We start from the raw sequence: 27,806 nt of genomic DNA on the forward strand, positions 1-27,806 counted from the left end.
CCAAAAATGGGTAGAAGACCTAAATAGACATTTCTCCAAAGAAGATATACAGATTGCCAACAAACACATGAAAGAATGCTCAACATCATTAATCATTAGAGAAATGCAAATCAAAGCTGCAGTGAGGTTTCACCTCACACCATGATGAGGTGTGGCCTCATCATGGCCATCATCAAAAAATCTACAAACAGTAAATACTGGAGAGGGTGTGGAGAAAAGGGAATCCTCTTGCACTGTTGGTGGGAATGGAAATTGATACAGCCACTATGGAGAACAGTATGGTGGTTCCTTAAAAAACTAAAAATAGAGCTACCATACGACCCAGCAATCCCACTACTTGGTATATACCCTGAGAAAACCATAATTCAAAAAGAGTAATGTACCACAATGTTCATTGCAGCTCTATTTACAGTAACCAGGACATGGAAGCAGCCTAAGTGTCCATCGACAGATGAATGGATAAAGAAGATGTGGCACATATATACAATGGAATATTACTCAGCCATAAAAAGAAACGAAATTGAGTTATTTGTAGTGAGGTGGGTGGACCTAGAGTCTGTCATACAGAGTGAAGAAAGTCAGAAAGAGAAAAACAAATACCGTATGCTAACACATATGTATTGAATTAAAAAAAAATGATCATGAAGAACCCAGGTGTAGGATGGGAATAAAGACACAGACCTACTAGAGAATGGACTTGAGGACATGGGGAGAGGGAAGGGTAAACTGGGACAAAGTGAGAGAGTGGCATGAACATATATACACTACCAAATGTAAAACTGATAGCTAGTGGGAAGCAGCTGCATAGCACAGGGAGAACAGCTCGGTGCTTTGTGACCACCTAGAGGGGTGGGATAGCGAGGGTGGGAGGGAGGGAAATGCAAGAGGGAAGCGATATGGGGATATATGTGTATGTATAGCTGATACATTTTGTTATAAAGCAGAAACTAACACAACATTGTAAAGCAATTATACTCCAATAAAGATGTTAAAAATATATGTATATATATTTTTAATGGTGCCTTCCATTCCTTTTTCTTTGACTACGAGATTTGCACAAAGCACTATTAATAGGTGGAAATGAAAGTAATATTTGAATAATATTCTCTGTGCCAAGCATTTATATGCATTTTTCTATTTGATCTTCACAGCAAACTTCTGAGCTCTTCATATTTCTCATGAGACTCACAGATGTTAAATAACTTGCCTGAAGTTACATAGTTATAAGTATCAGAGCTGTGATTAGAGCCTTGTCTGTCTATTTATTTTTTTCCTAATTGTCTCTGTCATATGTTTTCACATTTTATTTTAAAATGTGAAAATATTTTTAAAAAGCACAAAGTAACCCATTTCTCTGTGTTTTACGTATTGTACTATTTTGTAAACTGATTATTTTTTACTTATGCTTTTCCTATAACCTGAACAACTCTTTATAAGCCCCAATTTTAATTGCTTTATACTATTTCAAGATGACCGCTCTTCTTCCACCATACCATACTATCTCTTTCCAAGTCATGCCTTCCTGAGGACATAATACAAAATATATATAGTTAAGTAAAAATGTGTAATTCACTGCCAAAATTACTAAATGCTGACTGTATAAGGGGATTAGAGGGGAGAGATATTACTTTAAATTGACCAGTTTTAATACTTTCTAGTGACAGAATAAGGCCTTAGAGGAAAAACTTGGAAGGACACAAGATCTACTTAACTTTTTTTTTTTTAATCAGTCATCAATTTTATACACATCAGTGTATACATGTCAATCCCAATCGCCCAATTCAGCACACCACCATCCACACCCCACCGCGGTTTTCCCCCCTTGGTGTCCATACGTTTGTTCTCTACATCTGTGTCTCAACTTCTGCCCTGCAAACTGGTTAATCTACCATTTTTCTAGGTTCCACATACATGCGTTAATATACAATACTTATTTTTCTCTGACTTACTTCACTCTGTATGACAGTCTCTAGGTCCATCCACGTCTCAACAAATGACTCAATTTCGTTCCTTTTTATGGCTGAGTAATATTCCATTGTATATATGTACCACATCTTCTTTATCCATTCATCTATCGATGGGCATTTAGGTTGCTTCCATGACCTGGCTATTGTAAATAGTGCTGCCATGCACATTGGGGTGCATGTGTCTTTTTGAATTACGGTTTTCTCTGGGTATATGCCCAGCAGTGGGTCATATGGTAATTCTATTTTTAGTTTTTTAAGAAACCTCCATATTGTTCTCCATAGTGGCTGTATCAATTTACATTCCCACCAGCAGTGCAAGAGGGTTCCCTTTTCTCCACACCCTCTCCAGCATTTGTTGTTTGTAGATTTTCTGATAATGCCCATTCTAACTGGTGTGAGGTGAAGCCTCATTGCAGTTTTGATTTCCATTTCTCTAATAATTAGTGATGTTGAGCATCTTTTCATGTGCTTCTTGGTCATCTGTATGTCTTCTTTGGAGAAATGTCTATTTAGGTCTTGTGCCCATTTTTGGATTGGGTTGTTTGTTTCTTTAGTATTGAGCTGAATGAGCTGTTTATATATTTTGGAGATTAATCCTTTGTCTGTTGATTCGTTTGCAAATATTTTCTCCCATTCTGAGGGTTGTCTTTTCGTCTTGTTTATGGTTTCCTGTGCTGTGCAAAAGCTTTGAAGTTTCATTAGTTCCCATTTGTTTATTTTTCTTTTTATTTCCATTACTCTAGGAGGTGGATCAAAAAAGATCTTGCTGTGATTTATGTCAAAGAGTGTTCTTCCTATGTTTTCCTCTAAGATCTTTATAGTGTCCGGTCTTACATTTAGGTCTCGAATCCATTTTGAGTTTATCTTTGTGTATGGTGTTAGGGAGTATTCTAATTTCATTCTTTTACATGTAGCTGTCCAGTTTTCCCAGCACCACTTATTGAAGAGACTGTCTTTTTGCCATTGTATATCTTTGCCTCCTTTGACATAGATTAGTTGAGCATAGGTGCGTGGGTTTATCTCTGGGCTTTCTATCTTGTTCCATTGATATATGTTTCTGTTTTTGTGCCAGTACCATATTGTCTTGATTACTGTAGCTTTGTAGTACAGTCTGAAGTCAGGGAGTCTGATTCCTCCAGCTCCGTTTTTTCCCCTCAAGACTGCTTTGGCTATTCGGGGTCTTTTGTGTCTCCATACAAATTTTAAGATGATTTCTTCGGGTTCCGTAAAACATGCCATTGGTAATTTGATAGGGATTGCATTGAATCTGTAGATTGCTTTCGGTAGTATAGTCATTTTCACAATATTGATTCTTCCAATCCAAGAACATGGTATATCTCTCCATCTGTTGGTATCATCTTTAATATCTTTCAACAGTGTCTTATAGTTTTCTGCATACAGGTCTTTTGTCTCCCTAGGAAGGTTTATTCCTAGGTATTTTATTCTTTTTGTTGCAATGGTAAATGGGAGTGTTTCCATAATTTCTCTTTCAGATTTTTCATCATTAGTGTATAGGAATGCAAGAGACTTCTGTGCATTAATTTTGTATCCTGCAACTTTACCAAATTCATTGATTAGCTCTAGTAGTTTTCTGGTGGCATTTTTAGGATTCTCTATGTATAGTATCATGTCATCTGCAAACAGTGACAGTTTTACTTCTTCTTTTCCAATTTGTACTCCTTTTATTTCTTTTTCTTCTCTGATTGCTGTGGCTAGGACTTCCAAAACTATGTTGAATAATAGTGGTGAGAGTGGACATCCTTGTCTCGTTTCTGATCTTAGAGGAAATGCTTTCAGTTTTTCACTGTTGAGAATGATGTTTGCTGTGGGTTTGTCATATATGGCCTTTATTAAGTTGAGGTAGGTTCCCTCTATGCCCACTTTCTGGAGAGTTTTTATCATAAATGGGTGTTGAATTTTGTCAAAAGCTTTTTCTGTATCACATTGATTGATTTGCGTATATTGAAGAATCCTTGCATCCCTGGGATAAACCCCACTTGATCATGGTGTATGATCCTTTTAATGTGTTGTTGGATTCTGTTTGCTAGTATTTTGTTGAGGATTTTTGCATCTATATTCATCAGTGATATTGGTCTGTAATTGTCTTTTTTTGTAGTATTGTTGTCTGGTTTTGGTATCAGGGTGCTGGTGACCTCATAGAATGAGTTTGGGAGTGTTCCTTCCTCTGCAATATTTTGGAAGAGTTTGAGAAGGATGGGTGTTAGCTCTTCTCTAAATGTTTGATAGAATTCGCCTGTGAAGCCATCTGGTCCTGGACTTTTGTTTGTTGGAAGATATTTAATCACAGTTTCAATTTCATTACTTGTGATTGGTCTGTTCATATTTTCTGTTTCTTCCTGGTTCAGTCTTGGGAGGTTATACCTTTCTAAGAATTTGTCCATTTCTTCCAGGTTGTCCATTTTATTGGCATAGAGTTGCTTGTAGTAGTCTCTTACGATGCTTTGTATTTCTGCGGTGTCTGTTGTAACTTCTTTTTCATTTCTAATTTTATTGATTTGAGTCCTCTCCCTCTTTTTCTTGATGAGTCTGGCTAATGGCTTATCAATTTTGTTTATCTTCTCAAAGAACCAGCTTTTAGTTTTATTGATCTTTGCTATTGTTTTCTTTGTTTCTATTTCATTTATTTCCGCTCTGATCTTTATGATTTCTTTCCTTCTGCTAACTTTGGGTTTTGTTTGTTCTTCTTTCTCTAGTTCCTTTAGTTGTAAGGTTAGATTGTTTACTTGAGATGTTTCTTGTTTCTTGAGGTAGGCTTGTATAGGTATAAACTTCCCTCTTAGAACTGCTTTTGCTGCATCCCATACGTTTTGGATCGTCGTGTTTTCATTGTCATTTGTCTCTAGGTATTTTTTGATTTCCTCTTTGATTTCTTCAGTGATCTCTTGGTTATTTAGTAACGTATTGTTTAGCCTCCATGTATTTGTGTTTTTTACGTTTTTTTCCCTGTAATTCATTTCTAATCTCATAGCGTTGTGGTCAGAAAAGATGCTTGATATGATTTCAATTTTCTTAAATTTACTGAGGCTTGATTTGTGACCCAAGATGTAATCTATCTTGGAGATTGTTCCAGACGCACTTGAGAAGAAAGTGTAATCTGCTGTTTGGGGATGGAATGTCCTATAAATATCAATTAAATCTATCTGGTCTGTTGTGTCATTTAAAGCTTCTGTTTCCTTATTTATTTTAATTTTGGATGATCTGTCCATTGGTGTAAGTGAGGTGTTAAAGTCCCCCACTATTATTGTGTTACTGTCGATTTCCTCTTTTATAGCTGTTAGCAGTTGCCTTATGTATTGAGGTGCTCCTGTGTTGGGTGCATATATATTTATAATTGTTATATCATCTTCCTGGATTAATCCCTTGATCATTATGTGGTGTCCTTCCTTGTCTCTTGTAACATTCTTTATTTTAAAGTCTATTTTATCTGATATGAGTATAGCTACTCCAGCTTTCTTTTGATTTCCATTTGCATGGAATATCTTTTTCCATCCCCTCACTTTCAGTCTGTATGTGTCCCTAGGTCTGAAGTGGGTCTCTTGTAGACAGCATATATATGGGTCTTGTTTTCGTATCCAATCAGCCAGTCTATGTCTTTTGGTTGGAGCCTTTAATTCATTCACATTTAAGGTAATTATTGATATGTATATTCCTATGACCATTTTCTCAATTGTTTTGGGTTTGTGTTTGTAGGTCCTTTTCTTCTCTTGTGTTTCCCACTTAGAGAAGTTCCTTTAGCATTTGTTGTAGAGCTGATTTGGTAGTGTTGAACTCTCTTAGCTTTTGCTTGTCTGTAAAGCTTTTGATTTCTCCATCAAATCTAAATGAGATCCTTGCTGGGTAGAGTAATCTTGGTTTGGGTTCTTCCCTTTCATTACTTTAAGTATATCCTGTCACTCCCTTCTGGCTTGCAGAGTTTCTGCTGAGGAATCAACTGTTAGCCTTGTAGGAGTTCCCTTGTATGTTATTTGTCGTTTTTCCCTTGCTGCTTTCAATAATTTTTCTTTGTCTTTAATTTTTGCCAATTTGATTAATATGTTTCTTGGCGTGTTTCTCCTTGGGTTTTTCCTGTATGGGACTCTGCGCTTCCTGGACTTGGGTGGCTATTTCCTTTCCCATGTTAGGGAAGTTTTCGACTATAATCTCTTCACATATTTTCTCTGGTCCTTTCTCTCTCTCTTCTCCTTCTGGGACCCCTATAATGCGAATGTTGTTGCATTTAATGTTGTCCCAGAGGTCTCTTAGGCTGTCTTCATTTCTTTTCATTCTTTTTTCTTTAGTCTGTTCCGCAGCAGTGAATTCCACCGTTCTGTCTTCCAGGTCACTTATCCGTTCTTCTGCCTCAGTTATTCTGCTATTGATTCCTTCTAGTGTAGTTTTCATTTCTGTTATTGCATTTTTCATCTCTGTTTGTTTGTTCTTTAATTCTTCTAGGGCTTTGTTAAACATTTCTTGCATCTTCTCGATCTTTGCCTCCATTCTTATTCTGAGGTCCTGGATCATCTTCACTATCATTATTCTGAATTCTTTTACTGGAAGGTTGCCTATCTCCACTTTATTTAGTTGTTTTTCTTGGGTTTTATCTTGTCCCTTCATCTGGTATATAGCCCTCTGCCTTTTCATCTTGTCTGTCTTTCTGTGAATGTGGTTTTTGTTCCACAGGCTGCAGAATTGTAGTTTTTCTTGCTTCTGCTGTCTGCCCTCTAGTGGTTGAGGCTGTCTAAGAGGCTTGATTGGAGACTCTGGTGGTAGGTAGAGCTGACTGTTGCTGTCTCCACTTAACTTTTAAAGCTAGAAATTATGGCGTTTTCCAATCAAGATAGAGTTTAAAATACTTCATGCATGCACACGTGTGTGTGTTTGTGTGTGTGTGCGTGAGTGTGTATAGAAAGAGGGAGGGAGTAAAGAGAGGGAAAGATAATAGTTAATCGTGGAAATATTTTGAAACAAGGTTGGTAAACTAAAAATTTCTATACCCACCTCACCAGTTAATAAAAAACTGATTGTTCATGTTTAATTTATCTTTGATCAATAAATAGTAGTAAAATCTCACAGATGTTATACCTCTGCATTGTGAGGAAAATATAAGAAAGCATATCCTTAATCTCTATTTGCATAGTCTAAGGAAAACTACTCGGTTGTTATATGTTTTAAAAATGCCTTTTCTTTCCTGTTTCCCCAAAAGACAGAAAAATAATTGGTTCTGATTATAATTGCTGGATATTATAAAGCACTATCTAGCTGAAAGGGTACCAAATGAAATGTTTTACTTAAGAAGTTAGGTTATTGCTTAAATACCTGTAGAACTGGAAATTTAGTGTATACGTTTGTCTTGAGTTGAGGGATGCTTAATTAGGAAGAGGGATTAAGCATAACTTTCTGATTTCATGCTGTATTGATGTGTGATTTATCTGTTTATTTAGGTACCCAGAGGCTTACCTTACTTCTCTGTGAATTTTGGCCTCCAGGGAGGGTTTGCCCATGTCATTGAAGATCAACGCAAATTCCCTTATTACTTTGGAAAGGTATGCTCACTAATTTAGTAAAATACCAGAGTTTAGCAACTTTGTAACACTTTTCTTTTGAAGGGAAATCAAAACTTTGGCCACAATATATAGTGAAGTTGGTTATTACTGTTCCACCGAAGTTTTAGAGGGAGTACCCAGAAACTGTTAATAAATATATCCCAGAATATTTATAACAGGAATATTACTTTGTAACCAAACATTTGTTGACAGTGTCAATGGTGACTATAATGTTTTCCTGTGGAGTCAGCCAGGCTTGTGCTGAGAGTGATGATAATTGATAATGATGATAACCCACTCACTGAGGATTTACAATGAGCCTGGTATTGTTCTGAGCACTCATTTAACGCTCACAATAACTATTATGTAGATATTTTTATACTTTCATTTTATAGATGATGAAACTGAGCTACAGAAAGGCTATGTAACTTCCCCACAGTCATGTGCTAATAAGTGACAGAAACAAGGGGTGCATAAGCTCATGGTTGAGCTAGAGAACAAATGATCTCACATCTTCATTTATAATTAAGCACCATATAGTCCAAGAAGAATGTGTCACTCATTTCACACAGATAGTTTCTGGACAGATACTAGAGTGTAGATCTTTCATTTGCTAGTGGATTCTTTCCGTTACTACAGATTGCCTTCTAGGGATATAGTCCTTAAATTTAAGGTCTACTGAGTACCTGGGAAGTATGTAAGTTAGTATCAGGGACTAGAATGAAATTAGTGTAGCCATTGAAGCAATCAAAAGAAGTCTGGGCAATAACAGCTCTAGAAGTGACCTTTCAATCTAGTATAACTCAGGCCTTTCTCTCTAAATTAGAGGAGCCTAGATGAACTCTGTCCATGGTTCCCTGTTCTTCCTCCCCACTTTCAGCTCCTGTGTAAGATCATTTTCTACAAAGAATAGTGACATGTAAGAGGTTTGGACTCAAAAATTCTTATGCTGTTATCTTTAAAGGTTAACTAGAGGCCTAAAATCACATTCATCAATGAACTTTTGAGATACGTTACAGAAACTTGTCTGAGAATTTTTCAGAATATCTTTTCCCAGAGTTAACTAGAAAGAAATTTGTTTTCATTGCTCTGAAAAATTCTGTTGTTATTCAATAGAGCTTTATAACTCAAAGCTTTATGACTCTGCATTTATTTCTTTCAAAAAAAGAAAACTTAATTTTAGTGAAAATGAAGTAAAATATCAATTTTTTAACTTGCATAAATTTAATTGGGAGATCGTCCCCCCACAAATATTATGCATGTACTGTGGTTTTTATGATACTGTCTTAATGTTAAAAGGAAGGCTTCTTTAGTTAGCATTACATCTTTGATCCGTTTTCCCCAAAATTTGCTTTCCAAGAAACAGCCTATGAGACCAAAACTCCCTTCAGCCTGCAGTTGTTTAGAGAGCAAGAAGGGTTGGGTTCTTTCCATTAACATTTGCTTCAGTAACAGAACAAGAATCAGTCCTTATATGCTACACATGAGACAAAACTTGATGTTTTATAGACAGTTTTAGATCAATTTATAAGCTAGGCTTTCTTAAACTACATTGCTAGTGATTGGCTGGTGCCAAGAAACTCTTGCATTAAATCTAAATGTGCCCTCTTTTTAAACTGTGTCTCTCTTAACCCCTTTATTTCCCTTTCCCACTGAAAAGAGGTTTCCTTTTCCATGAAGCTTTTCCTGATTTATCCAACGATTAGAATCTCCTTTCTTTTTGAGTTTCCATGTAGTCTGCTTTGACATTTGCCTTATTCTGCTTTATAAGATAGTCCTTTATATAGTTGGAGTATTATTGTGCCTCCCACCACAGCTCCACATTCTGTTATGAGCTTTCTGAAGACAGAGGAATGTATTTTAGTTATTTCTGTATCCTCTACAATATTTGGCACTTGCTTTTACATAGTAGGTCCCTTTAGTATATTTGTTAAGATAAAGAACCTATGTCTTAGAGTGATTATGTCCAAGGTCTTACCACACAATCCTGTAGACCTAGACTGAATATGCAGAACTCAACCCTTAGCCCAAGATTTTCCTGTATTACCATACTTCCCTTCCTCAAAGCATTATAAATCTCCCCCATATCTTCTGTACATGGATATTCACTATCATAACTTTGATTAATTTCTGTAACTGATAGCACAGGAAGAGGATCATGAAGGAAATGATCTAGAATAATAAGCAGACAGTCAGAAATCCATTCCTTTCAGGGCTTGGGAATGTGACTTTTTAAATGAAGGTGATTTATAATTTTTAATTCTTGTTTTGCTTAGATTAGTACTAAAATATGATTTTGTTTCCTGAAAAAAGAACTACAGCTAATAGTAGAAGAAACTGGCTTTTAACTATACTGGGTAGTAGAGAGAACATTACCCTGAGATTCAACTGTAGGTGAACCACCAAGTTAATAATTGCTACATGTTGGTCAACTTTTTCTTCAAACTTTTACCAGAGCAGCTAATAAGGACCAAATTAATTAAATTTCATTTTCTCTTCCTCCCCTTTGCTGCTGTCTGATAGATGTGCTGACAAGCAACAAAATAGACAAATTGTTTGACAGGAGACACAGCTAGGACCCCTAGAATCACAGGGTTTGCACAGTTAGAACTAAATGAAAAGAAGGTTTATTTTTAACTTGAAACTAATACCTATGTAAAATTTGAGCATCCTCACGGAGAACTACTTAATGTTATATTTAGTAACAGAATAAATAGAAATAGTTTCATTCCTGTTTTTAGTATTTATACATGCACGTGTTTGTATTTGTCTCATTCTTTGAAAGGAAATCATTGGTGGGATGCTGGATGTAGAACCAAGACTTTGGAGAAAAGGGATCCGAGAAAGCTTTGAGGATCAGAGGAAGAAAGTACTGCAGTTTGCTCAGTGGTGGAAACCATTTGACTTCACCAAAAGTAAAACATGTTGAGACATACCTTTCATTTTTTTATGTCCTCTTCAGATTTCTTTCAGTTTTATTTCCATTGCATCTAACTAAACAACTGACCATCAGGTAATAGGAAGAGAGTCATGATCTGGTTTTATGACAACTGCATCATTGGATCGTGTCGGTTTCCTTCCCCACCTGCTCCTGTGGACTTCATTGTAGTAACTGTGGAGCAAGACCAGTTATGTTGTGTGACCTGTTCTTGTCCTGTTCTGTACCTATGTCTTGGTATTCTGAACTATTTATATTAACATATAGAAAGACTTTTCTGAAGGATTATCTAGGAAGTATAGCAAATCATTGCTTCAGAGGGAAGCGGGTCTGCTTCAAGTTTAAGTCTGCTGACTAGCTTCTGCATTTTTTAAACTAAGAGTTGGCATATTTAGTAATAATTGAAATTTCTTTTCACAGCATTTTATAGAAGCTCTTAATTTTCTACCAATAGCATATATATTACTACTATTCTTTTTATTAAAGGAGAAAAGAATGTCCCAAAAGTAATTAAGAATTAAATAAGGTATATAACATGTTCATGATTTGTTTTTATTTCTGCATTTTTAAATAGTGTCTTTGAATTTTGGTGATTTTAAAAGTAATTGTTCCAAAAATTACAGTTTACAGTTGTTTGGGGTTTGTATGAAAGTTAAAAATTTTAGCCAAATCATCATTTTGGGGTTGTATTGATTATTACAAAATCTTAAGTAATGTGAGTATTTTTAGTGTCAGGAACACATTCCGTTGTCCCATTTGATCTAAGGTTCTTCATTTTCCTTTATTCTTACACTTGGTGTGAAGAGAAAAACCCTATACATATAAAATATGGCCATGGTCTCTAAGAGTGTTCTTACTTTATTTTTTATATGGAAGATATTTTTGTAGTAACCCTTTTTCAAAGATGTTGATTTTTTTGGAGCGGAACCTTGACATTTTGTCATGAAATGTTGAATACTTAGAATCAATGTGACATGTACTCTACAGTAACTCCTAACTCGATGTAGTTATTTTTAATATTGACATCTCATTTCTTTAGTATCTTGAAAAAAGAGAAATGTTTATGTTCTGTCTGCAGTTTTAAAATTTTAATAGAAGTTGGAAGTTTAATGGTTTCAGATTCTCAATATTTGCAAATTGGATTTAAGTTATTATCGCATTGATACTTGATAGTATTTTATTTATTGCTGTTTTCAGACTCTTTTGGCCTTGCTGCAAAGTCTCAGAGGAATCTTTAACATTCATTTATTCAATCAGTGCGTTAACAAACATTTGTTTGCAGGGCATTTTGTTGCATACTGGTAGTACAAAAATAAAAACTACTTCCTATACCTTAAATTATTTCATAGTTTAGTGGTGCAAGAGACATGTTCAAAAATATTTGCAGCAGAATATAAGTTCTAATGCAAGATATGTGCCAAGTGTATTCAAGTACAGTGCTAAAGGACTGTTTATACCTCCTCTGTTTTCATTCTTAGCTGATGAATCTTGCTTCCTGTTTTACTGAGAAAATAGAACTAAATAGAAGGGAGTTTCTACCACATCTAATTAATATACCTGCATCTGTACCCATGTACTCTGCTTTTCCTCTTGATAACTATAGGTAAATTATTTTGTTGTCCTTATCTAGAGCTAGTCAACTCATTTATGTACTACTAGATTTCATCCTTTTTCACCTACTCAAATGCCTCTACCCTCTGAATTATTAGATTTTTTCCTCTCTATAAGATTATTTCAATTAGCATACAAAACCTTTTATAATATATCAACAACAAGCCCTGGCATCATACTGCCACCCCTAGCCATTTCTCTTCTCCAGTTGACCAAAATTCATTAAAAAAAATCTTTCCTTTCCTTCCATCTTCTTCCTGTTCTCATTAGTTAGACTTCATCCTCACCATTCTACTAGTTTTAGTTTTGTTTATGGTAAGGTCCTCAGTTCCTTCCACATTGCCAAATCAAATAATTTATTCTCAGTGCTCATCTTACTCTATCAGCTTCATTGGCATACTTGATCACTTCCCCTTCTTGAAACACTATTTTTACTTTGCTTCTAGAACACTGTCTCTTATTTATCCTCTTTCCTTACTGGCTGCATCCTCTCAATTTCCTTTGCTGGTTTCTCCTCTTGTCAACTTCTAAGCATTGAAATGCCTATTCTCAAACCGTAACTACTGTATTCACTCTCTCCCAAGGTAATTTTCTCAATAAAATGGTCTTAAATACTATTTTTAAGTTGGTTCATTTACTCAACAAATATTTGAGTGTCTTCTATATGCCAGTCACTGGTCTGTGTGCAGGGGTTACATTAGTGAAGAAAACAAAAATCCCTGTGTTTGAGGAGTTTACATTGTATCAGAGAAGACAGATAGTACACATTAGACAATAAATAAATTATCTAGGAAATGTCAGAGGTGATAAGTACTATGGAAAAAGGAAAATAGAAGAGAACAAGGAGGATGTTTTCCAAATTTTTATTCACTTTGGACATCTTCACTGAATTCCAGAATCACATATCCAAATACCAACTTGACATCTGTTCTGTAACTGTATCGGTAGTAAGCATATCTAAACTGAACTCCTGATTTTCCTCCTGTTCTAGTTATTTATAATACCCATTTCATTATATCTCATGGTTTTATAGGTGAGACGTTTGGTCAGGGCTCAGCTGGATGATTTGCCTCTGCTTCAGGATGTCCGGGACCTCAGCTGGGGTGGCTCAAATGTCTGGAGATGACTGGGGTCATATGTCTGGATACTCTATTCTTCATACAGTGTATGCTGAAGCTGGAATAGTGGAAATGGTTCCTTTACTCACATGTGTGGTGCCTATAGTGGAATGAATGGAACAGCTGGGGATGGGCTGATAATACTCTTTTCTCCTATGGTAATTTCAGGGTAGTTGGACCTGCTATATGGCTTCTGGATTCCTCCAGAGCAAGCATTCCAAAAGACAGTTCCAAGAGATAACAGGTGGAAAGTGCCAGTCTTCTAGAGTCTGGTGCAGCTTAACTTTTGCTGTGTTCTTTTTATGATCAAGTTGTCACAGAGCCCACCTACATTCAAGAAGAGGGGTCATAACCCTATCTCTCAGTGGGTGTAGTGTCAAATAATTTGTGGTCATCTTTAGTCTACCACAGTCCACCCTCTGGCCACAAACTTATACTCCTCCTATGTGAAAAACATATTCAAATCCACCCAAGAAAGTCCCATTCCAGTAGGGCATTAGACTTAGGCTCAAAATTCAGGATCCCATCTAAATCAGGCCCAGATGGAGATGAGGTTACTCACATGCTTCAATCTGAAGACCTGTGAACTTAGACAAATTATCGGTACCCCTTACACACACACACACACACACACACACACAATCAAACATACAGTAGTAAGAGAAGTATATAGTTACTGCAGTGGAAACATTCATTGAAAAAGATGGAAAACTTGAGGCACATTTTAGTCACTGTTCGCTAGTAATTCTAAAATTAAGTCAAGCATATGTTGCCAGTTGCTTGATTAGGGCCCCAGTCCTGCTTCCTTTTTTTTTCTTTCCCCAGTCCTACTTCTTGAGAATGATTCCATTGGGCTCTTTGCTCTGCCCTTTGCACTGTTGGTTCAACCCTCAGTCAGCCTTTGTTTTTCATAAGAAATAACTCAAGACTTACACTTCCAGCTAAGACAAAGTAACCACATTATCTTCCTGTCCAAAACAACTGAAAAATAGACAACATATATGAAAGGATGGTTTTTAAGACATGGGATATCAGGCAAGAAAGTATAATGAGCCCTAAGAGATGGAGGGAAAGTGAGATAAACCCTGTATTACCCTATCTTATTGCTGTGAGAGTTTCCACCTTGTGGTACAAGTTGGGAGAATCCAGGCAGAGCCCGTTGAACTAACTGAGTTGAGGAAGTAGAACTATGAGTCTGGGGAGACTAAGACAACAAGACTGGTTACTAGAGAAGAGATTGCTACACAGAGAGAGAATTCTAGAGATCTTCAGAGGGTCCCCTTCTAGTATCTGTAGACTGACTAATTGTATGCATGTGAGGAAACTACCCAAGGCCAGGAAAAGATTGACCTACCCGAGATGATTAAGGGGAACCTTTCTTGATAGCTAGAATGGAAAATTTCAAGATTGACTAGGAATTGGATAGAGTACACAGATGGTAATTGCAGTGTAGAATAATTATTCCAACACTTAGCACTGATCTAGTTTTGACAGACATCTTAAAAGCAAGAGGCAAAAGGCTCAAACTGTTTCCAAGTAACTGCGTCTTGGAACAGAGCTTAAAAGTATGTATAGGAATAAAAATATATCCAGTAGTCACAATATAAAATTCAAAGTGTCTGGCCCCCAGTCAAAAATTACAAGGCATGCAAAGAAAGCAGCTACATGGATAAATATATAAGATTTTTTTCTTATTCTCTAGATTTCTTTAAAAGATATTTTACTTTTATAAACAAAAACAGTATGAGGTTTATAACATATGTAAAAGCAAAGTAAATGACAATAATAGCACAAGGGTGGGAAGGGGAGAAGTGAAAGTACAGGATATTGTACTATATTTGAAGCAGTATAACAGAACTTGAATGTAGGCTGTGATAAAGATATGTAATTAACTCTAAAGCAGATCCTAAGATTAAAAAAAACAAGCAAATAAAGATTTATAGCAAAAACCCAACAAAGAGGATAAAATGAAACATAAAATAATAATCTAAATGAAGGCAGAAAAAGAAGAACAGGGAAACAAAGTATAGATGGGATAAAGAGAAAACAACAAAATGATAGATTTAAACCTAAACATTATATCAATAATATCCGTTTTTTATTTCCATATAGCAAATTACCACAACTTTAGCAGCTTAAAGCAACAAATCTTTAATATCTCAGCTTCTGTGGGTCAGGAGTTCAGGCACAGCTTGACTGAGTCCTCTCTGCTTAGGATCTCACCAGGCCAAGGTGTCAGCTAGAACAGAGTTTTCACCTGGAGACTGAACTCAGAAAAGATTCACTTCCACACTCACATGGTTCTTTGCAGCATTCAGTTCCTTGCAGCTAGAACTGAAAACTTCAGTTGTTTAATGGCTGTTGGCCAGAAGGTGCTCTCTGCTCCTCTAGGCATCAGCAGTTTCTTAGCACATGTGGTTCTCTAACATGGCCTATTGCTTCCTCACAACCAGCAACAGAGAGGGAGATTCCAGAAAGATGGCAGCTGAACTCTTACATAATATGCAAAATCACATACATCTGTTGCCATATACTATTGGTTAGAGGCATGTCACAGTTCCTGGATCCCCACACTCAAGGGGATGCAATCACAAGGTTGTGAACACCAGGATTGGAACATAATGGAGGCCACCCTAAGAGTTTGTCCACCAAAAATATGCCATTTCACATTTTAAGAACCTTAAAACTTTCTTCTTTTCATTTTTCCCACCTTGCCCTTTCTTTTTCTACATTTTATTTCTGTGTCTATTAGAATCTACAGAATACATTGTTATTTTTGCTTTAAACACCTAACTCTATTTTAAAGCAACTTTTTAATGAGGAAAAAAATTCTCTTATATATACTCAAGTACTGCAATTTCCAGTACTCTGCATTCCTTTTAGTTGATCCAAATTCACATTTGGTGTCACCTTAGTAAATGGACATAGAGTTAGTTTGATTTTTTTAGCCTTGTCTGTCCTGTGTACCTATTGTTCCTAATTTATTTATTGATTCTGTAACAATGTTTTTTTTTTTTTTGGTTTCTCATTTTTTATAGCTAAGCAGTCTTCCTAATTCTTTTTTTTTTTTTTTGGTTTCTCATTTTTTATAGCTAAGCAGTCTTCCTAATTCTATTTTTTAAATCATCTTGTTTTTGAGCTTTTGTTTATTGCATTTAGATTTTCATCAAGTTGCTCAAGAAGCACTTTATGGAAATTTCTTTTGTGTGAGTTTTCTTCTAGTCATGCTTTTCGTAGTTTGCATGTGTTGTTTCAATTCATTTATACATTTATTCTTTACTCCTTTTTCTTTTTTTTTTTCCATGGTATGTTTACAGAGTTGCCAGAATGTTTCTTTTCATATTGCTTGGAGGTCTGTGTTGTACATTCTATCAGCAATAAAATTGCTTGGCTTTCTTCATACTTTTTAACTTGAACCAATTTGTTTTCCAGTCAGCACTGTAGTTTGAGGCCTGGATAGTTCCTATCCTATCTACTTTTTCGTAGCCTGAGGGAATTGTGGGGAAGGGTGGAGAGTGGAGGTGTGATTGAGATGTTTTGTTAGAATTGCTGAGCTCTGTAAGTCTCTCTCTGAGATAGTAAATATTGTGTATCATAGTTCATATTGCCTAGTAGAAATCTTTCCATTCCCATTGGGAAAGATATGTGGGTTTTAAATTATTTCCCAACTCAGTGTTTAGCACTGGAACATTCACTTTAAAAAGTCATCTCCATTGTCCACTTTTTCATAAGTTAGCCCATTTCTCTCCAGCCTTTTCCAATATTTTCTCAATGAAAAAAGGGAGGCAAATAAGAGGGAAAAGATGTGGGTAATGACTGAGTTTGTTTCTTTTCATAATTTGGGGTATTAGTGAAAATTCTGAAAACTTAGTAAACTCATTGAGGTTTTCCTTAATTTATGAATTTAATTCATTTATTCTTAATTCTTTTATTGATCAATATTTTTCTGCTTACTCTTTTAACTACATGTCATGGATTCTGATATAAAGTGTTTTCATTATTAGAAAATTTTACTTTCAGTTCGTATTTCTCATTTGACCCAAGGATTATTTAAAATAAGTTTTATTAATTTCAATAGAAGATCATTTTTGCTTTTTGAATTTGTTAATAATTTCTAGTACTACATTGTGATCAGATACTTTTTGTTAATATTTCTACTTTACAGAACTTTGTGGCCTCATATATGATTACTTTTTATGAATAGTTTATATGTACTTCAGATGTTTTACAGTCTACTGTCAGCATGTCAAGTTTGATTTATAGTCATAGAGTCTATGTTATGTTGTTTAGGTCTTCTATATACATAGTCATTTTTTGTACACTTATTTTGTCTTGTACTTTGTTTTGTTTGTTAACGTCTTCTACTATTAGTGCAATTCTATCTTTGTCTTCCTGCATCTTCTGGTTACAGTGTTATTTGGCACAAGATAACTATTATCTTTATTGTGAATTGTGGCTCTTAGCATTAAAAGAGAGCTTTCTGTGTCACAGTTTTCCTTTTTTGGCCTGGATTATACTTTGCCTGGTACCCTTACTTTCTTATTGTTTTCATTTACCTAGCATTCCATTGTCCATCCCATTATTTTTAACCTTCTTAAGTGACTTTGTTTCTTATATATGTCATACTGTTGGTTCTTGCTTTGAGAGCCAGATTGGAAGCACTTTTCCTTTAATAGATGTGTCAAACCCATTTATATTTATTAATATGACTGAATGTTTGGTCTCAAGTCTTTCACAAAATTTTATAATTATTACATTTGCTATGTTTATTTCTCCATGTAATGTACATTATTTGCTATTTTATTAAAAACTTTGTTGATATTTAGGAAGGTTTGAATTTTTGTTCTAGTGGTTACCATTTTACTTATACTTTATCCTCATTGTCATTAAGTGTTTACTTTCTGATTTATCAGGTTTTTAAAACCCTTAATTCACACCTATTGCCTATATAGCATACAGCAATCAATGAACTTATTCTACTTTCTTCTTTATGTTCCATTTTTTAGTTATCTTATTTCTACCTGGTCACAACATAAAATGTTTATATATTGGTTTTGCATTGTCATCCCTATTACTCATTTGTCATAAAGCTTCTATTAAATATGATAAATGCTCAGCATCATTTTAATTTGTTTATTGGCTGAAGTTTTCTCAAGTCATCTCTTGCATGAATGAAGCTCATTCATTACTAGATTCCTCATTAGTGGCTCATGGGTACACAATTATCTAAGTTCTTATGTTTAAATATGTTTTTCTATAGTACTGATACTTGAAGGATGACTTAGCTGAATATAAAATCCTTGATTCACACTTGTTCAGTTTTCTGAAAATTCTGTTCCATTGTTGCCTTGCCATATACATATATATATGTGTGTGTGTGTGTGTGTGTGTGTGTGTGTATATATATATATGATTTAGAGAAGACTGATGCCAGTCTAATTCTCTTGCCCTTACAGTTTATTTGGTCATGTAGCCTGTAATCCTTGAGGATTTTTTTTAAAATTTCAAGTCTAAATAGTTTTACCAGGATATGTCTCAGAGTTGACATTCTAGGTTTACTTTTCCAGTTACCTTGAGATCCCTTTCAAAATGTAAATTCAGTCTTTTTTATTTGTGATTAAGTTTTTATAATTATAGTTTTAAGTATTAATTCTGTTACATTGTTTTTATTTTCTTCTTCAGAGACTCCAATTATACATGTGTTATTTCTCCTTTGTCCACCGTTTCACTCTTTCTAACCCTGTTTCCTTTCTCATATTGCTTGTTATTTTGCATTTCTTCTTTGCCTCTTAAATTTTTATTTAGTCTATTCTCTATGGGCACCTTGTAATTTAATCTTCATTTATGATATGATTTTGCCTTATCTTCCACTTCTTTCTTGAATTTAATCATCTCTCAATTATGCCAGGTTTTTTTTGCCTATTTCTGTGTATTCTTTTAATTTTTTTGAGTTTTCAAGTCAGGTTGCTTTTTATACACCCAAATGCTATTTGAGTGTTTTAATTCAGTTTGCTCTGTTTTGTTACAGTTTTCTGTGATTGTTGTTTTGGTAGAGTTTGGTTGAATCCTTGGTTGATTGAATCTGCAGATGTGGAACCACAGATATGGAGGAACCACAGATATGGAAGGCCGACTCTAAATTATATTCTTACATTTTCAACTGTATGGAGGGTTGGCATACCCCTAACCTCCATGTTGCTCAAGGGTTAACGGTAATTTGAGGTTTGGATATATCCTATCTTTTCCTCAGGTTGAGGGTATGATTTTTGTATAAATTTATTTGTTCTTCTTGTTGTTCTTTATTGTTTCTGGTGGATATGGGGAGACAAAGATGTAGGTAGCTGCCATTCTTCTTTATTACCCAGAGTTTCTTTCTTGTTCACTCTTAAATCCACCTCAGTGAGGCCTCCAAAGCTGTTTATTTTTGGAAGCTACAATAGTAATGTTGATCCAGTTGCCCAATTCAAAGCAAATTAACCAAAAAGACTATTTCAGTCTTTATCTTAGTTACATTCTCTATAGGACTGAACATTGTTGAACATTACATGATACTCTTTTTACTTTATTGGTGGCCCTGTCTCCGTTTTCTTATTCCTCTTTGTTTTTTATTAATATAGTTTCTGGTTCCTTTTTCTTTGTACACCCCTGAAATGAGTTCTTTATCTAAATGAGTTCTTTATCTAAATGAGTTCTTTATCTATGGGGTATTTATCTAAATACCCCATAAGGTACTTCAGAATCAATATATCCAAAATAAAACATACTTTACTCATTTCCAAATTTTTTCTTTCTCCAGTAGATCCAGTTTCAGTGAATGAATCTAACCATAACCAAGTAAGCCACACCCCAAACTTGAGTCATCTTTTGTGCCTTCCACATTCAATGACCATTTGTGTCCTGAACAATATACTTTTTTAACATCTCTCAAATATCCTCCTTATTCCCTTTGGTATGGCATCACTTCAGACTTCTGTCATCTCTCTTCTGAATTACTGTATTAGCCTAACTATTGTTTCCCTTTCAGTTTTGCTTTTTTCTTTCAATATCAGAATTATTTCTTTAAAAAATCATGTCATGCCTCTTCAGTGGTTCTTTTTTGCCTAAAGGATAAAATCCAAACACCACAGCATGGGAGAAATTTTTTTCATAATATGAGTCCATCCTACCTTTCTACTGTCACTTCTTCCTTCTCATGCTCATCTCACTTCTTCTCCTAGTCAATGAAAATCATAGTGAACAACTTTAATTCCCCTAACATATCATACTGGTTTAGCCTCTTTATCTTCGTTCATGATGTTTCACTTGGACTACTTCCCACCCCCTTTCTACAACATACACACTTGGGGGATATCTACTAATTCTGAGGACATTGTTCAGCCCAGATATTAACCTTCTTAACGGAGAGTTTTACTGACACGTGTTGAATTGATCGCTTTCTCTTTCTGTCCCAGTTGTAAAAGGCACAACATTCTGATGTAGCACCTGTAAGATATTATTTGATTTATTTATTTATATTTCTTCCCTTTTGTAAGTTCCTAGGACCAGTACCTGAAATACAGTAGGCTCACTTTACTGGCACTAATTTAAAAGATAAGATGATAGTTTTCTAAGGCTTGCTTTACCTCCTCCTGATCTAGGACTCTACAACTGGCATCATCAGAAAGAACTTAAGATAGTATTACTGGTTAAAGTGTTCTAGAAGTTTTTGCAAGTTACACATCACTTTTCCCTGCAAAATAATTCCGTGTCTAGAGACACAAAAAATTGAAGAGGAAATATCAGAACTAACAGGAAATTCAAAAGAAGCACTTACATCAAGAAACATTTGATAAAATTCAGACAATGTCATTAGGTGCTAGATGACACGTAAATAGTCCAAGGACTATTAACATGATCTTTAAGAAATTTTGCTGGAAATGATATGACTGGTAAAGGATTAATATCCAAAATATATAAACAACTCATATAACTCAATATTTAAAAAAAAATCCAATTTAAAAATGGGCAGAAGACCTGAATAGACATTTTCTCAAAGACACATAGATGGCCAACAGACATGTGAAAAGATGCTCAGCATCTCTAATCATCAGAGAAATGCAAATCAACACCAAAAGCACAATGACATCACCTAACACCTGTCAGAATGGCTATCATCAAAAAGAACATAAATAACAAATTTTGGCAAGGATGTGGAGAAAGGAGTACTTTTATACACTGTTGGTAGGAATGTAAATTGGTGCAGCCACTATGGAAAACAGTATGGAGGATCCTCAAAAAACTAAAAATAGAACTACCATATGACCCAGCATTTCCATTCCTGGGTATATATCTGAAGAAAATGAAAACATTAATTTAAAAAGATACATGCACCCCAATATTCATAGCAGCATTATTTACAGTAGCCAAAATATGGAAGCAACCTGAGTGTCCATCAACAGATGAATGGGTAAAAAAGATGCATATATATGCAATGGAATACTACTCAGCCTTTAAAAAAGAATGAAAATTTGCCATTTGCAACAACATGAATGGACTTAGAGGGTATTATGCTTAGTGAAATAAGTCAGAGAAAGACAAATACTGTATGATGTCACTTATATGTATAATCTAAAAAAACTAGTGAATATATCAGAAAAGATACGCAGGAGAGACCTTCAAGATGGCAGAGGAGTAAGACGTGGAGATCACCTTACTCTCCACAAATACATCAGAAATACATCTACATGTGGAACAACTCCTACAGAACACCTACTGAATGCTGGCAGAAGACCTCAGACTTCCCAAAAGGCAAGAAACTCCCCACGTACCTGGGTAGGGCAAAAGAAAAAAGAAAAAACAGAGACAAAAGAATAGGGATGGGACCTCCACCTCTGGGAGGGAGCTGTGAAGGAGGAAAAGTTTCCACACACTAGGAAGCCCCTTCGTGGATGGAGACTGCAGGAGGCGGAGGGGGAAAGCTTTGGAGCCACAGAGGAGAGCGCAGCAACAGCAGTGCAGAGGGCAAAGCGGAGAGATTCCCGCACAGAGAATCGGTGCCAACCAGCACTCACCAGCCCGAGAGGCTTGTCTGCTCAACTGCCCGGGCGGGTGGGGGCTGGGAGCTGAGGCTTGGTCTTTGGAGGTCAGATCCCAGGGAGATGACTGGGGTTGGCTGCATGAACACAGCCTGAAGGGGGCTAGTGCACCACAGCTAGCCGGGAGGGAGTGCGGGGAAAAGTTTGGATCTGCCAAAGAGGCAAGGGACCATTGTTTCGGGGTGTGCGAGGAGAGGGGATTCAGAGCACCGCTAAATGAGCTCCAGAGATGGGCGCAAGCCACGGCTATCAGGGCAGACAGCAGAGACGGGCATGAAACGCAAAGGCTGCTGTTGCAGCCACCAAGAAGCCTGTGTGCAAGCACAGGTCACTATCCTTACCTCCCCTCCCAGGAGCTTGTGCAGCCCGCCACTGCTAGGGTCCATGATCCAGGGACAACTTCCCCGGGAGAACACACGGTGCACCTCAGGCTGTTGCAACATCACATCAGCCTCGGCCATCACAGGCTTACCCCACATTCCGTACCCCTCCCTCCCCCTGGCCTTAGTGAGCCAGAGCCCCCTAATCAGCTGCTCCTTTAACCCCGTCCTGTCTGAGCGAAGAACAGATGCCCTCAGGCGACCTACATGCAGAGGCGGGTCCAAATCCAAAGCTGAACCCCAGGAGCTGTGTGAACAAAGAAGAGAAAGGGAAATTTCTCCCAGCAGCCTCAGGAGCAATGAGGAGTTTATTTTTGTATATGGTGTGAGAAAATGTTCTAATTTCATTGCTCCTCATTGCTATTAAGGTTTATTAACATGACTTTATGACAAAGGAAGTTTCCAACACAACTGGTTTAAATATCTGTAGGTACATAAATACTAAGATGACTGGCAGACATACAAAAGCTGCAATGGTGTTTTTTTCTTAGAAAGCCAGGTTTGAGACTAATCCTACTGAAAAATGAGACATTGTCATCATCATAGTTGTTAATATTTAGTGAGCACTCTGTATGTGTCCATGTCCTATACTAAACATTTTTCATACATTATCTCACTTAATTTTCACAATACCAAATTAGGTAGATACTCTAAATGCCTCTGTTTAATGTCCCTATTCTGCACATGAAAGAAGTGAGGCATGGAGAGGATATGCAGCTCAAAGCATGCCAAGGCTAGCACATTGCCCATCTCCAGGGGACACACATCCTAGCCTAAGAGACGGCATCCTCGGAGCTGAGCAGTTCACACTTTGCACAGTTATCACATGCTGATAACATGCAAGACTAACACTGCAGACATCCATATATTTCTGACTCCAGAGACTGCTAAATAGAATTGGAGCTGTGGGCCCAGCTGGAAGAAACAAGTATAGTGTTTAATACTGGAAGACAGAAAAGTGACTCCTGTTAACAGGTCTCAAACTGGAATCTGAAGAGAACGTGTATTATCTCAGGATCTTCTGATTTGAGAGTGAAAATAATCACCATTTTTCTATGATGCAGGCAGCTAGTAAGTATGCAAACATTTTATAACAGGCTTCAAAGCTGTAATCCAGACAAGGGCTCTAATCTAGGTATAAATGTTATAATAAGTTCCTTTAATAAATTCTGAGTTCTTGACAAACCTGACTTATGCTTAATTCTATAGTATTATTAAGGGAAAAGTCTAGAATATCTCCCATGTTGTTTTCTTAACAATGACACACATTGAGATGGTTAATTCTTTTTTTTTTTGAAAATAATTACATTTATTATAGCCCCTAAAGTCAAGGGTCTTTTTTTTTTAAACATCTTTATTGAAGTATAATTGCCTTACAATGGTGTGTTAGCTTCTGCTTTATAACAAAGTGAATCAGTTATACATATACAATATGTTCCCATATCTCTTCCCTCTTGCATCTCCGTCCCTCCCACCCTCCCCATCCCACCCCTCTAGGTGGTCACAAAGCACCAAGCTGATCTCCCTGTGTTATGCGGCTGCTTCCCACTAGCTGTCTATTTTACATTTGGTAGTGTATATATGTCCATGACACTCTCTCACCCTGTCACATCTCACCCCAGCCCCTCCCCATATCCTCAAGTCCATTCTCTAGTAGGTCTGTGTCTTTATTCCCGTCTTGCCACAAGGTTCTTCATGGCCTTTTTTTTTTTTTTTCCTTAGATTTTGTATATATGTGTTAGCATACTGTATTTGTTTTTCTCTTTCTGACTTACTTCACTCTGTATGACAGACTCTAGGTCCATCCACCTCATTACAAATACCTCCATTTCATTTCTTTTTATGGCTGAGTAATATTCCATTGTATATATGTGCCACATCTTCTTTATCCATTCATCTGTCGATGGACATTTAGGTTGCTTCCATGTCCTGGCTATTGTAAATAGAGCTGCAATGAACATTTTGGTACATGACTCTTTTTGACCTATGGTTTTCTCAGGGTATATGCCCAGTATTGGGATTGCTGGGTCGTATGGTAGTTCTATTTGTAGTTTTTTAAGGAACCTCCATACTGTTCTCCATAGTGGCTGTATCAATTTACATTCCCACCAACAGTGCAAGAGTGTTCCCTTTCCTCCACACCCTCTCCAGCATTTATTGTTTCTAGATTTTTTGATGATGGCCATTCTGACCGGTGTGAGATGATATCTCATTGTAGTTTTGATTTGCATTTCTCTAATGATTAATGATGTTGAGCATTCTTTCTGTAGGTCATCTATATATCTTCTTTGGAGAAATGTCTATTTAGGTCTTCTGCCCATTTTTGGATTGGGTTGTTCGTTTTTTTGTTATTGTGCTGCATGAGCTGCTTGTAAATCTTGGAGATTAATCCTTTGTCAGTTGCTTCATTTGCAAATATTTTCTCCCATTCTGAGGGTTGTCTTTTGGTGTTGTTGATGGTTTCCTTTGCTGTGCAAAAGCTTTTAAGTTTCATTAGGTCCCATTTGTTTATTTGTGTTCTTATTTCCATTTCTCTGGGAGCTGGGTCAAAAAGAATCTTGCTGTGATGTATGTCATAGAGTGTTCTGCCTATGTTTTCCTCTAAGAGTTTGATAGTGTCTGCCCTTACACTTAGGTCTTTAATCCATTTTGAGTTTATTTTTGTGCATGGTGTCAGGGAGTGTTCTAAATTCATACTTTTACATGTACCTGTCCAATTTTCCCAGCACCACTTATTGAAGAGGCTGTCTTTTCTCCACTGTATATGCTTGCCTCCTTTATCAAAGATAAGGTGACCATATGTGTGTGGGTTTATCTCTGGGCTTTCTATCCTGTTCCATTGATCTATATTTCTGTTTTTGTGCCAGTACCAAACTGTCTTGATTACTGACGCTTTGTAATATAGTCTGAAGTCAGGGAGCCTGATTCCCCCAGCTCCATTTTTCGTTCTCAAGATTGCTTTGGCTATTCGGGGTCTTTTGTGTTTCCATACAAATTGTGAAATTTTTTATTCTAGTTCTGTGAAAAATGCCAGTGGTAGTTTGATAGGGATTGCATTGAATCTGTAGATTGCTTTGGGTAGTAGAGTCATTTTCACAATGTTGATTCTTCCAATCCAGGAACATGGTATATCTCTCCATCTATTTGTATCATCTTTAATTTCTTTCATCAGTGTCTTATAATTTTCTGCATACAGGTCTTTTGTCTCCTTAGGTAGGTTTATTCCTAGATATTTTATTCTTTTTGTTGCAATGGTAAATGGGAGTGTTTTCTTAATTTCACTTTCAGATTTTTCGTCATTAGTGTATAGAAATGCAAGAGATTTCTGTGCATTAATTTTGTATCCTGCTACTTTACCAAATTCATTGATTAGCTCTAGGAGTTTTCTGGTAGCATCTTTAGGATTCTCTATGTATAGTATCATGTCATCTGCAAATAGTGACAGCTTTACTTCTTCTTTTCCGATTTGGATTCCTTTTATTTCTTTGTCTTCTCTGGTTGCTGTGGCTAACACTTCCAAAACTATGTTGAATAATAGTGGTGAGAGTGGGCAACCTTGTCTGGTTCCTGATCTTAGTGGAAATGGTTTCAGTTTTTCACCATTGAGGACAATGTTGGCTGTGGGTTTGTCATATATGGCCTTTATTATGTTGAGGAAAGTTCCCTCTATGCCTACTTTCTGCAGGGCTTTTATCATAAATTGGTGTTGAATTTTGTCGAAAGCTTTCTCTGCATCTATTGAGATGATCATATGGTTTTTCTCCTTCAATTTGTTAATATGGTGTATCACATTGATTGATTTGCGTATATTGAAGAATCCTTGCATTCCTGGAATAAACCCCACTTGATCATGGTGTATGATCCTTTTAATGTGCTGTTGGATTCTGTTTGCTAGTATTTTGTTGAGGATTTTTGCATCTATGTTCATCAGTGATATTGGCCTGTAGTTTTCTTTCTTTGTGACATCTTTGTCTGGTTTTGTTATCAGGGTGATGGTGGCCTCGTAGAATGAGTTGGGGAGTGTTCCTCCCTCTGCAATATTTTGGAAGAGTTTGAGAAGGATAGGTGTTAGCTCTTCTCTAAATGTTTGATAGAATTCACCTGTGAAGCCATCTGGTCCTGGGCTTTTGTTTGTTGGTAGGTTTTTAATCACAGTTTCAATTTCAGTGCTTGTGATTGGTCTGTTCATATTTTCTATTTCTTCCTGGTTCAGTCTCGGCAGTTTGTACCTTTCTAAGAATCTGTCCATTTCTTCCAGGTTGTCCATTTTATTGGCATAGAGTTGCTTGTAGTAATCTCTCATGATCTTTTGTATTTCTGCAGTGTCAGTGGTTACTTCTCCTTTTCCATTTCTAATTCTGTTGATTTGAGTCTTCTCCCTTTTTCTCTTGATGAGTCTGGCTAATGGTTTATCAATTTTGTTTATCTTCTCAAAGAACCAGCTTTTAATTTCATTGATTTTTGCTATTGTTTCCTTCATTTCTTTTTCATTTATTTCTGACCTGATCTTTATGATTTCTTTCCTTCTGCTAGCTTTGGGGTTTTTTTGTTCTTCTTTCTCTAATTGCTTTAGGTGCAAAGTTAGGTTGTTTATTCGAGATGTTTCCTGTTTCTTGAGGTAGGCTTGTATTGCTATAAACTTCCCTCTTAGCACTGCTTTTGCTGCGTCCCATAGGTTTTGGGTCGTCGTGTTTCCATTGTCATTTTTTTCTAGGTATTTTTTGATTTCCCCTTTGATTTCTTCAGTGATCACTTCGTTATTAAGTAGTGTATTGTGTAGCCTCCATGTTTTTGTATTTTTTACATATCTTTTTCTGTAATTTATATCTAGTCTCATAGCGTTGTGGTCGGAAAAGATACTTGATACGATTTCAATTTTCTTAAATTTACCAAGGCTTGATTTGTGACCCAAGATATGATCTATCCTGGAGAATGTTCCATGAGCACTTGAGAAAAATGTGTATTCTGTTGTTTTGGGGTGGAATGTCCTATAAATATCAATTAAGTCCATCTTGTTTAATGTATCATTTAAAGCTTGTGTTTCCTTATTTATTTTCATTTTGGATGATCTGTCCATTGGTGAAAGTGGGGTGTTAAAGTCCCCTACTATGATTGTGTTACTGTCGATTTCCCCTTTTATGGCTGTTAGTATTTGCCTTATGTATTGAGGTGCTC

General features: G+C 36.2%; 1 protein-coding gene and 1 pseudogene across 3 annotated transcripts in view; one reads left to right on the forward strand and one right to left on the reverse strand.

Moving 5' to 3' along the window:
* Nucleotides 1–10,988, forward strand: part of CWF19L2 (CWF19 like cell cycle control factor 2) — a 186,716-nt gene extending 175,728 nt beyond the window's left edge. For both annotated transcript variants that reach the window (XM_082339911.1, XM_082339912.1), the window contains exons 17-18: nucleotides 7,409–7,510; nucleotides 10,296–10,988. In XM_082339911.1, the coding sequence (XP_082196037.1) occupies nucleotides 7,409–7,510; nucleotides 10,296–10,439 (246 nt within the window). In that variant the 3' untranslated portion in view covers nucleotides 10,440–10,988. The remainder of the gene's footprint in view (nucleotides 1–7,408; nucleotides 7,511–10,295) is intronic.
* The window catches only part of LOC309604934 (large ribosomal subunit protein uL30 pseudogene), a 527,607-nt pseudogene that overhangs the window by 232,012 nt on the left and 267,789 nt on the right, over nucleotides 1–27,806 (reverse strand). The gene's annotated exons all lie outside the window — the stretch shown is intronic.

The sequence above is a fragment of the Balaenoptera borealis genome (assembly GCF_965194805.1).
Source record: "Balaenoptera borealis genome assembly, chromosome: 11".
Classification (NCBI taxonomy): domain Eukaryota; kingdom Metazoa; phylum Chordata; class Mammalia; order Artiodactyla; family Balaenopteridae; genus Balaenoptera; species Balaenoptera borealis.